This window comes from Rhodnius prolixus, unplaced genomic scaffold, assembly GCF_049639745.1.
Source record: "Rhodnius prolixus isolate KJV_2025 unplaced genomic scaffold, Rpr scaffold_3, whole genome shotgun sequence".
In the NCBI taxonomy this organism is placed as follows: domain Eukaryota; kingdom Metazoa; phylum Arthropoda; class Insecta; order Hemiptera; family Reduviidae; genus Rhodnius; species Rhodnius prolixus.
This window is the reverse complement of record NW_027411603.1, coordinates 44,400,527-44,412,981: the sequence shown is the minus strand read 5'-3', so window position 1 is coordinate 44,412,981 and position 12,455 is coordinate 44,400,527. Positions and strand designations below refer to the sequence as shown.

Sequence of the window (12,455 nt, the reverse complement as noted above, 5' to 3'; positions counted from 1 at the left end):
CATTCAGATTATTTAATCAATTGATATGTAATGTTAGCATGGAAAAATACTAACGGTATTTGGCGCACTTAGTAGATATATTATGCCTTATATTTCTTTTTCTTTCTTTTTTTTGACGTCTAATAAAAGAATGGCTGTGTTTTTACTGTCAGTTACTCTTTCTTTGTAGGAGGAATTTTTACGAGCGTGCAAACGTTTTATTTTGAGTTTTCCCCAAATTATTATAGGTACAGGTATAATATTAAACCTTTTTATAAAAATTTTAAGTATCAAGCGAATTTCATTTGTACACATCTATAAAGCAAATCGTGGGGTGTTCAAATCAAATGATTAACTACCAATATCTGATAGGAAGTAATTCTAATTCCATTATTTATTACATAATAAACAAGACTGTATTTAATTTTCAAATGATGACTTTGCTATTGTTTCTAAGAGCAAACTAGTTATGAAATAATTGTGATAGGCATGCCAAGAAATTCATTATAGTTTATCTTTTATTAGTTACAAACAGGAGAAAAAAAACATGATTCAACATAGAAAATTTATATCTCCTTAAATAAAATAATCATAACAGTATTTCTTTATCATAGTTCATAATAAGACTTTTAGACAAATTGCTGTTATGTTTGTTTTCTAAATATAATAAAATAGAAAACAAAAGAAAGGTATTATTAAAAAACCTTTTCACTCTGTTTTAACAAAAACGCTCAAAGATAATTATTTTTTTTTTAATCTAAATGCAAATATTTTTTGCAGAAGTATTCCCTAGTATTATAAACTATATACTTTTTTTTACCGAGAGGCTCAAGGCTAGGCTAAATAGCCACTTTCCTATATCTATACAGAAACATGAATCCATCTGTTTGTTTGTATCCTAAAATAATTATCTAATCTATTTAGATAATATACATTGGACATAAGTTTAATTTAGATTCTGTTGGGGTTGGCCAGTCAGCCAGCCTGTGCTTTAGCGTCCAGGGGATCTTCTGTTACACCCTCTACTTCGCTATCTCTAGGGTCTGTGTTCTCTAGTCTTTACTGTTTAATTAAACTTAGAAAAGAACTCTTAGATAAAGCTAAATAGAACAAGTCTAAAGAACCAAATTCTAGGCCGTACACGTTCTTCACACTGATGGGAATTAGTTATACAGTACTGAACCGTAAAAGTTTTACTTTTTCTTCATGACGAATCTTCAAAGAGTAACCGCTGACTGACCCATTATTGAATAAGGACTTTATTCAATATAATTATAATACATTATTGAATATAATTAAGGATATTAAATCCTTATCCACACCATAATCATGTGTCATAACATTTATTTCAATCATTACTTCGGAAACTTACTTTATTAAGAGAAGGGACTTCTTCTTTAAAGCACCATTAAGTATGGTTCTATTTCGTGAACAATATGCTTAGTGAGTATTAAATGTCTATTCAAAATGCCGAGTTGGAAGCATTGGTTTTTTAAGAGCTTATCCAGCGGGTAAGGTATCAATAGTACGTGATCATCTTCACAAATTATAGGTACATTTATAAGTCTAAAGAATGCAACTATAAAGTTCAACAACACAAATATAACAATAAAACAGATATAGAAAAAAATTGAGATAAAAAGAGGATATTTATCATTGTTTGTTTGGCTTGTCATAAGTTGTCTTGCCGGTGCATGCATAAACAAAGTTGATAGCATTGTGAAAATATTTGTTTAGTTGTATGAAATTATTAAAATAAGTACATGATAATGAGTTCAGATCTTTCAATACAATGGCATTAATGTGAAAAATGGCAACAAATTAATAAACTATTGTAAAAGAAGTGTCAATAGAAACTTTGTTGGTGAAATATTGGAACTTTATTTTATTTTTTAGATACTCTGACCCGAATTTCTTTCAATTTTAGTTCATTCTTTCTCTTAAGTAGATCTACGTCTTTAAATGAAACATTTTTACAAAAACATCAGATTTAAGGTAGTTTTAGGCTAGTATGAAAATGATTAAGACCTTATTCTTTCAGAACACTTCTCTGTGCGCGATTAGACGATAGTAACGCGGAATCTATTGTACAAGAGTCGTTTGAAAAGTCCGTGCAAAGTCAGAGAGATAGCACCACTGGCGCGTATCGAGGTTATGTTTAGTTAGTAGCATCTCTAGGTAGAACACACACCAAGTTTCAGCCAGATCGGTCTATTTCTTTGTGTTTGGCATTCGTTTGAATCGAAGAAGTCGAGTGATTTTCAAAAAATGGACGAAAAAGAATTTCGTGTGTTGATTAAACACTACTTAATGAAAGGCAAAACGCCTCAGGAGACTAAAGAGAAGCTTGATAAACATTATGGTGACTCTGCACCTTCGATTAGAACATTTTATAAGTGGTTTAAAAATTTTCGGAGTGGCCATATTGGCACAAGTGACGCTGAACGTTCTGGACGCCCTGTTGAGGTTACTACTCCAGAAATCATTGATAAAATCCATGATATGGTGATGGATGACGGAAGAGTGAAGGTGCGTGAGATTGCTAGTGCTGTGGGCATCTCGAATGAACGGGTACATAATATTTTGCATCAACATTTGGACATGACAAAGCTATCCGCAAGATTGGTGCCGCGATTGCTCACGCTCGACCAAAAACGAAATCGTGTGAAGTGTTGCAAGGACGGTTTGCAGCTGTTCCAGAAGAATCCACAGGACTTTAAGCGTCGTTTCGTCACTGTGGATGTATCCATATCACTACACTCGTGAGACCAAAGAACAATCTAAACAATGGGTTACCAAGGGGGAATCTGCGCCAAAAAAGGCGAAGACCGTTCCTTCGGCCTGAAAGATTATGGCGACTGTCTTTTGGGATTCGCAAGGAATAATCCTCATCGACTATCTGGAAAAGGGTAAAACTATTACAGGTGCATATTATTCATCGTTATTGGACCGTTTTAAAACCGAGCTGCAAGAAAAACGCCCACGATTGGCCCGCAAAAAAGTCCTTTTCCATCACGATAACGCACCAGCTCACACCTCAGCAGTTGTGGTCGCAAAATTAATGGAAATAGGGTTCCAACTCGTTTCACATCCCCCCTATTCTCCAGACTTGGCTCCCTCGGACTACTATTTATTTTGTTCCCCAATATGAAGAAATGGCTGGCGGCAAAAAGATTTTATTCAAACGAGGAGGTGATTGCAGAAAACGAATGGCTATTTTTCAGACTTGGACAAATCCTATTATTCGGAAGGGATCAACAAACTAGAGCAGCGTTGGACGAAGTGTACAAGCCTAAAACGAGACTATGTTGAAAAATAAAAAAGGTTTACCCCAAAAAATTAAGTAGTTTTTATTTTTGCACGGACTTTTCAAACGACCCTTATATATATGTAGTTCCTGAACATTTCTTATGCAAGCAAAAATTAAAATCTTTTTATCTAAAAATCAGTTCGATTCAAATAGAGGAAGTTTCCACTTAATAATGGATTTCTTTTTTTATAGAAGATAGAGCATGCTCGAGTGTTTGCCATTTTTCTTTACGTATCCTGGATAAAATGATCTTTAACATCAAGTAATTTTAGCAATTATTACCTATGAAGCCACTGTTGCAACCACATGCCAAGCTTGGCGTATTATCCATCTCTTCTCATCTTCTACACCAATTTGGCTACCAATAAAAATAATAATGGTTTTGCCATTATCAGTTAAGCACTCACGAAATCCAGAATAGTTTTATTACAGCGATTTCTCGAAAAAAATTGCATCAAGACTTTACAGAACATACAGTGAAATCGAAGCAATCAAGGATTTGGAAGGTTTCTTATTGGCTATAACGTTTTTATGATTTTGTTACCAAGTAAAATCCATTTTAAGAATCATGTTTAGAAAGGTTATGGAGGTTAACTTCCCAATAAAGTGTCATTTCATTCTTCCACATGAAAGATAATCATTTATTAGTGAGATTTGTTAATAAGTTGCTGAAATTACGAGTTTAAAAAAAAAATTCAGCTGACCAGAATCGTGAATCTCTAGAACTCATTTTTAGCTTTGTGGAACTACCTATTCTGACAAATAATTAACACTTTTATATGAAATTCTTTAAATGAATATTAATATCAAGAAGTTCGGTATCGCCATGTTTCCCTCAAAAGTTTGTTTTATCATGATTATAAGCCTATAATGTGATTATCAGTAAAGTTTTGAAGTTTAAAGATAAATTTTGAAAATTGTAACAAGAAAAAGACATCTGAATGTCATTAATATACACATTTTTTGTTTTCTTTTTACTGAATGAACTTGCAATTTTTATTCACATTCATTTTTTTATAGAGGAAAAAGTAATAAAGCTGATTGTGAACAAATAATCTTAAAAAGCAATAAACTGATGGCTTGTTTGCTATTTATAACCATTGTTAAACTACAGTTTTTATATTCGTTTTTTTTTTTTAAGAAGGACCATTAAGTTCTCATTTTATAGGCTGTACTAAGAATTCATTAATATTATGTTTACGCGTTCCTATGACAACCAAATAAATGGACAACCATAAAATGAATAAATTAACTTACACTTTCATTGTTTTATCTTTTAACCCTCTTATGAAAAGTTTAGTGAGGGCGTGAATCTTTCTACCTCTGCAAGGACAAGTAATAAAAGACACTGTGTGAACTTGATCCGCCAAGTAGATGAAATCTCGATATCAAATCTCTTTATCTTTGATTGAAAGTTGAGCAAAGAGAGCCATTCTCAGAATATCTTGGGAATGTGTTGGACGCAATATTACCTGTACCTTGTGAAATATCAAGGAATTTGATAATTAGTGCGTTATGCTGCGATTTTTTTGTTTTTGTTTAGGAAGTTCTGTGGTGATATCTGTTACATTGTATAAAGTAATTACCTATTTTTGCAGACAGGGCTTAACGTCCAACTACCAATGGGTGTCCTGGACGGGGGCGAAGCTCATACTTAACTATAAGCATTTTTTTTTTGTAACAAATAAAAAGTAGTCATACGCAGGATTCGAATTGGGGATCTCCCACTTACAAAGCCACGCTCTGACCACTACACCAACACCCTCCCCGTTTCTTTGTATATTTTCTTGGATTTTACTTTCAGTTCGCTGGGTTGTCTGCTGTCCGCCCAAGGTCCCACAGATAAGGGTTCTCTACAAGATGGGGTTTAAGCTAAACGCTCTTGCAGAGATTGAAAGAGAAAGAAACCGATTGTTTGAGTTTTGAGGCTCGATCCTTTGGTCTGTTTTCTTCTTTTTCTTTTAAACTCTGAATCCTTCTCATTAAATACACCCATTTGTTCCGAAATAAGAAAAAAAAAAGCAAAAACAAACAAATCCATTAATGAATGAAAGTGGAACGGAAGAATATAAAATCAGGAGAATATAAAATGAAATAGAAGCTACTGTGACAGGAAGTCATTATGTTTTATTAAAAAATAAAATTAAATAAAACAAATTACATAAACGGAAGTAGATGAAAACCGGAAATTATTTTCTAATTTTGCCCCCATACCCACATACTATGCTGTAATCACGATAACAATTCCTGAAAATGTAGAAAAAAAGCGAGGGTAAGCCTGAATTCATTTTTTTCATTAAAAATATTTAATAATTTTAATAACAGTTCATCATCTAAGTTTTCAGATAATTACAATTTTTCACCAACTATAGCGATATGATTTGAAAAACTGTCTGTTGGAGATTGGTCCTTTTTGTTATATATTATATAATAAAAAATACATGGAGATCTAAAGGCAAACAAAGAAAAACGAAGAATGAAAATGGAAAGTACTGAACTCCTTTCAAAATAAATATCACTACGTAACAGCAATATTATCGTACATTAAAACTGCCCGGTAGTACAGTTGTATATAAGGGTTGATCGTCAAAAACTGCACGAAAAAGCGTAACGTTGAAAAACACCCAACTTTGACAATTTCTTTCTATAAAAGTAATAATTACCAAATTTTCTTTAAAATATAGGGCAAATCTTCCTTTATGACTGTAACTTTATTGCAACAACCTAAACTTAATAGGTTTCAAGAGATAAGTTAGCAAAAACTGGAAAAAACGACATTTGCAGAAAACGTTCTTGTTGTTGTTACCTTTATTGTAAACAACGTAGCGCCTAAACGCGCGAACCGATTTTCATGAATGAGGTGTCATACGATCCAGAATTTTATGTAGATGCACTTTTTAGGGGTCGTCTCGAAAATATACATCAAATAAGAGAGGAGTTAGTCCCATGTATGTGAGGCCCACTCTTTAAACATTAATATTCAAAACTCAGTAAATTATTGACCGATTTTGATCAGATTTGGCCGGATTGCAGTTTAAGTTTTCACTGTGTAAAACGGAACCAAACTTTAACTCTAAATATCTCGTTCCCCACCCGACAGATTTTTACGAAATTTTAAGCAATTATAGACAAAAGATGCCTCCATATGCAGGTGAAACATAAACGAAATCTATCGAGTAGTTTAAGAGATATTTGTAGTTTATGTTTTCACTGTTTCAAACAAAAACAAACTAACTCTAAATATCTCGTTCCCTACCCGACAGAATTTTACGAAATTTTATGCAATTATGGACAAAAGATACCTCCATTTACAGGTGAAACATAAACGATATCTATCGAGTAGTTTTCGAGATATTTGTATTTTAAGTTTTCACTGTTTCAAACAAAAACAAACTTTAACTCTAAATATCTTGTTCCCTACCCGACAGAATTTTACGAAATTTTATGCAATTATAGACAAAAGATGCCTCCATATACAGGTGAAATATAAACGAAATCTATCGAGTAGTTTACGAGATATTTGTAGTTTAAGTTTTCACTGTTTCAAACAGAAACAAACTTTAACTATAAATATCTCGATTCCTACCAGACAGATTTTTACGAAATTTTAAGCAATTGTAGACAAAAGATGCCTCCATATACTGGAGAAATATAAACGAAATCTATCCAGTAGTTTACGAGATATTTGTGGTTTAAGTTTTCACAGTTTCAAACAGAAACAAAGTTTAACTATAAATATCTCGTTCCCTACCCGACAGATTTTTACGAAATTTTTTGCAATTGTAGACAAAAGATGCGTCCATATACAGGTGAAATATAAACGAAATCTATCGAGTAGTTTACGAGATATTTGTAGTTTTAAGTTTTCACTGTTTCAAACAGAAACAAACTTTAACTCTAAATATCTCGTTCCCCACCCGACAGATTTTTACGAAATTTTAAGCAATTATAGACAAAAGATGCCTCCATGAGCAGGTGAAATATAAACGAAATCTATCGAGTAGTTTACGAGATATTTGTAGTTTTAAGTTTTCACTGTTTCAAACAGACACAAACTTTAACTCTAAATATCTCGTTCCCTACCCGACAGATTTTTACGAAATTTTAAGCAATTATAGACAAAAGATGCCTCCATATGCAGGTGAAATATAAACGAAATCTATCAAGTAGATTTCGAGATATTTGTAGTTTAAGTTTTCACTGTTTCAAACAGACACAAACTTTAACTCTAAATATCTCGTTCCCTACCCGACAGATTTTTACGAAATTTTAAGCAATTATAGACAAAAGATGCCTCCATATACAGGTGAAGTATAAACGAAATCTATCGAGTAGTTTACGAGATATTTGTAGTTTAAGTTTTCACTGTTTCAAACAGAAACAAACTTTAACTATAAATATCTCGATTCCTACCAGACAGATTTTTACGAAATTTTAAGCAATTGTAGACAAAAGATGCCTCCATATACTGGAGAAATATAAACGAAATCTATCCAGTAGTTTACGAGATATTTGTGGTTTAAGTTTTCACAGTTTCAAACAGAAACAAAGTTTAACTATAAATATCTCGTTCCCTACCCGACAGATTTTTACGAAATTTTATGCAATCATAGACCAAAGATGCCTCCATATGCAGGTGAAATATAAACGAAATCTATCGAGTAGTTTACGAGATATTTGTTGTTTAAGTTTTCACTGTTTCAAACAGAAACAAACTTTAACTCTAAATATCTCGTTCCCCACCCGACAGATTTTTACGAAATTTTAAGCAATTATAGACAAAAGATGCCTCCATGTGCAGGTGAAATATAAACGAAATCTATCGAGTAGTTTACGAGATATTTGTAGTTTTAAGTTTTCACTGTTTCAAACAGAAACAAACTTTAACTCTAAATATCTCGTTCCCCACCCGACAGATTTTTACGAAATTTTAAGCAATTATAGACAAAAGATGCCTCCATGTGCAGGTGAAATATAAACGAAATCTATCGAGTAGTTTACGAGATATTTGTAGTTTTAAGTTTTCACTGTTTCAAACAGAAACAAACTTTAACTCTAAATATCTCGTTCCCTACCCGACAGATTTTTACGAAATTTTATGCAATCATAGACCAAAGATGCCTCCATGTGCAGGTGAAATATAAACGAAATCTATCGAGTAGTTTACGAGATATTTGTAGTTTTAAGTTTTCACTGTTTCAAACAGAAACAAACTTTAACTCTAAATATCTCGTTCCCCACCCGACAGATTTTTACGAAATTTTAAGCAATTATAGACAAAAGATGCCTCCATGTGCAGGTGAAATATAAACGAAATCTATCGAGTAGTTTACGAGATATTTGTAGTTTTAAGTTTTCACTGTTTCAAACAGAAACAAACTTTAACTCTAAATATCTCGTTCCCCACCCGACAGATTTTTACGAAATTTTATGCAATCATAGACCAAAGATGCCTCCATATGCAGGTGAAATATAAACGAAATCTATCGAGTAGTTTACGAGATATTTGTAGTTTTAAGTTTTCACTGTTTCAAACAGAAACAAACTTTAACTCTAAATATCTCGTTCCCTACCCGACAGATTTTTACGAAATTTTATGCAATCATAGACCAAAGATGCCTCCATATGCAGGTGAAATATAAACGAAATCTATCGAGTAGTTTACGAGATATTTGTAGTTTAAGTTTTCACTGTTTCAAACAGAAACAAACTTTAACTCTAAATATCTCGTTCCCTACCCGACAGATTTTTACGAAATTTTATGCAATCATAGACCAAAGATGCCTCCATATGCAGGTGAAATATAAACGAAATCTATCGAGTAGTTTACGAGATATTTGTTGTTTAAGTTTTCACTGTTTCAAACAGAAACAAACTTTAACTCTAAATATCTCGTTCCCTACCCGACAGATTTTTACGAAATTTTAAGCAATTATAGACAAAAGATGCCTCCATATACAGGTGAAATATAAACGAAATCTATCGAGTAGTTTACGAGATATTTGTTGTTTAAGTTTTCACTGTTTCAAACAGAAACAAACTTTAACTCTAAATATCTCGTTCCCTACCCGACAGATTTTTACGAAATTTTATGCAATCATAGACCAAAGATGCCTCCATATGCAGGTGAAATATAAACGAAATCTATCGAGTAGTTTACGAGATATTTGTAGTTTAAGTTTTCACTGTTTCAAACAAAAACAAACTTTAACTCTAAATATCTCGTTCCCTACCCGACAGATTTTTACGAAATTTTAAGCAATTATAGACAAAAGATGCCTCCATATACAGGTGAAATATAAACGAAATCTATCGAGTAGTTTACGAGATATTTGTTGTTTAAGTTTTCACTGTTTCAAACAGAAACAAACTTTAACTCTAAATATCTCGTTCCCTACCCGACAGATTTTTACGAAATTTTATGCAATCATAGACCAAAGATGCCTCCATATGCAGGTGAAATATAAACGAAATCTATCGAGTAGTTTACGAGATATTTGTAGTTTAAGTTTTCACTGTTTCAAACAAAAACAAACTTTAACTCTAAATATCTCGTTCCCTACCCGACAGATTTTTACGAAATTTTATGCAATCATAGACCAAAGATGCCTCCATGTGCAGGTGAAATATAAACGAAATCTATCGAGTAGTTTACGAGATATTTGTAGTTTTAAGTTTTCACTGTTTCAAACAGAAACAAACTTTAACTCTAAATATCTCGTTCCCTACCCGACAGATTTTTACGAAATTTTATGCAATCATAGACCAAAGATGCCTCCATGTGCAGGTGAAATATAAACGAAATCTATCGAGTAGTTTACGAGATATTTGTAGTTTTAAGTTTTCACTGTTTCAAACAGAAACAAACTTTAACTCTAAATATCTCGTTCCCTACCCGACAGATTTTTACGAAATTTTAAGCAATTATAGACAAAAGATGCCTCCATATACAGGTGAAATATAAACGAAATCTATCGAGTAGTTTACGAGATATTTGTTGTTTAAGTTTTCACTGTTTCAAACAGAAACAAACTTTAACTCTAAATATCTCGTTCCCTACCCGACAGATTTTTACGAAATTTTATGCAATCATAGACCAAAGATGCCTCCATATGCAGGTGAAATATAAACGAAATCTATCGAGTAGTTTACGAGATATTTGTAGTTTAAGTTTTCACTGTTTCAAACAAAAACAAACTTTAACTCTAAATATCTCGTTCCCTACCCGACAGATTTTTACGAAATTTTAAGCAATTATAGACAAAAGATGCCTCCATATACAGGTGAAATATAAACGAAATCTATCGAGTAGTTTACGAGATATTTGTTGTTTAAGTTTTCACTGTTTCAAACAGAAACAAACTTTAACTCTAAATATCTCGTTCCCTACCCGACAGATTTTTACGAAATTTTATGCAATCATAGACCAAAGATGCCTCCATATGCAGGTGAAATATAAACGAAATCTATCGAGTAGTTTACGAGATATTTGTAGTTTAAGTTTTCACTGTTTCAAACAAAAACAAACTTTAACTCTAAATATCTCGTTCCCTACCCGACAGATTTTTACGAAATTTTAAGCAATTATAGACAAAAGATGCCTCCATATACAGGTGAAATATAAACGAAATCTATCGAGTAGTTTACGAGATATTTGTTGTTTAAGTTTTCACTGTTTCAAACAGAAACAAACTTTAACTCTAAATATCTCGTTCCCTACCCGACAGATTTTTACGAAATTTTATGCAATCATAGACCAAAGATGCCTCCATATGCAGGTGAAATATAAACGAAATCTATCGAGTAGTTTACGAGATATTTGTAGTTTAAGTTTTCACTGTTTCAAACAAAAACAAACTTTAACTCTAAATATCTCGTTCCCTACCCGACAGATTTTTACGAAATTTTATGCAATCATAGACCAAAGATGCCTCCATGTGCAGGTGAAATATAAACGAAATCTATCGAGTAGTTTACGAGATATTTGTTGTTTAAGTTTTCACTGTTTCAAACAGAAACAAACTTTAACTCTAAATATCTCGTTCCCTACCCGACAGATTTTTACGAAATTTTATGCAATCATAGACCAAAGATGCCTCCATATGCAGGTGAAATATAAACGAAATCTATCGAGTAGTTTACGAGATATTTGTAGTTTAAGTTTTCACTGTTTCAAACAAAAACAAACTTTAACTCTAAATATCTCGTTCCCTACCCGACAGATTTTTACGAAATTTTAAGCAATTATAGACAAAAGATGCCTCCATATACAGGTGAAATATAAACGAAATCTATCGAGTAGTTTACGAGATATTTGTTGTTTAAGTTTTCACTGTTTCAAACAGAAACAAACTTTAACTCTAAATATCTCGTTCCCTACCCGACAGATTTTTACGAAATTTTATGCAATCATAGACCAAAGATGCCTCCATATGCAGGTGAAATATAAACGAAATCTATCGAGTAGTTTACGAGATATTTGTAGTTTAAGTTTTCACTGTTTCAAACAAAAACAAACTTTAACTCTAAATATCTCGTTCCCTACCCGACAGATTTTTACGAAATTTTATGCAATCATAGACCAAAGATGCCTCCATGTGCAGGTGAAATATAAACGAAATCTATCGAGTAGTTTACGAGATATTTGTTGTTTAAGTTTTCACTGTTTCAAACAGAAACAAACTTTAACTCTAAATATCTCGTTCCCTACCCGACAGATTTTTACGAAATTTTATGCAATCATAGACCAAAGATGCCTCCATGTGCAGGTGAAATATAAACGAAATCTATCGAGTAGTTTACGAGATATTTGTTGTTTAAGTTTTCACTGTTTCAAACAGAAACAAACTTTAACTCTAAATATCTCGTTCCCTACCCGACAGATTTTTACGAAATTTTATGCAATCATAGACCAAAGATGCCTCCATGTGCAGGTGAAATATAAAAGAAATCTATCGAGTAGTTTACGAGATATTTGTTGTTTAAGTTTTCACTGTTTCAAACAGAAACAAACTTTAACTCTAAATATCTCGTTCCCTACCCGACAGATTTTTACGAAATTTTAAGCAATTATAGACAAAAGATGCCTCCATATACAGGTGAAATATAAACGAAATCTATCGAGTAGTTTACGAGATATTTGTTGTTTAAGTTTTCACTGTTTCAA

At 32.5% G+C, this 12,455-nt stretch overlaps 1 protein-coding gene across 3 annotated transcripts in view; it reads right to left on the bottom strand.

The window, feature by feature from the left end:
* Positions 1-12,455, bottom strand: part of hrm (solute carrier family 16 member hermes) — a 38,801-nt gene that overhangs the window by 13,393 nt on the left and 12,953 nt on the right. The window contains exon 1 of one of the 3 annotated variants that reach the window (XM_074125785.1): positions 3,572-3,718. The exons of the other annotated variants lie outside the window; for them this stretch is intronic. Coding sequence (XP_073981886.1) covers positions 3,572-3,620 — 49 coding nt within the window. The 5' untranslated portion in view covers positions 3,621-3,718. Of the gene's footprint in view, positions 1-3,571; positions 3,719-12,455 lie in introns of those variants that run through there. 3 annotated transcript variants of the gene reach the window in all.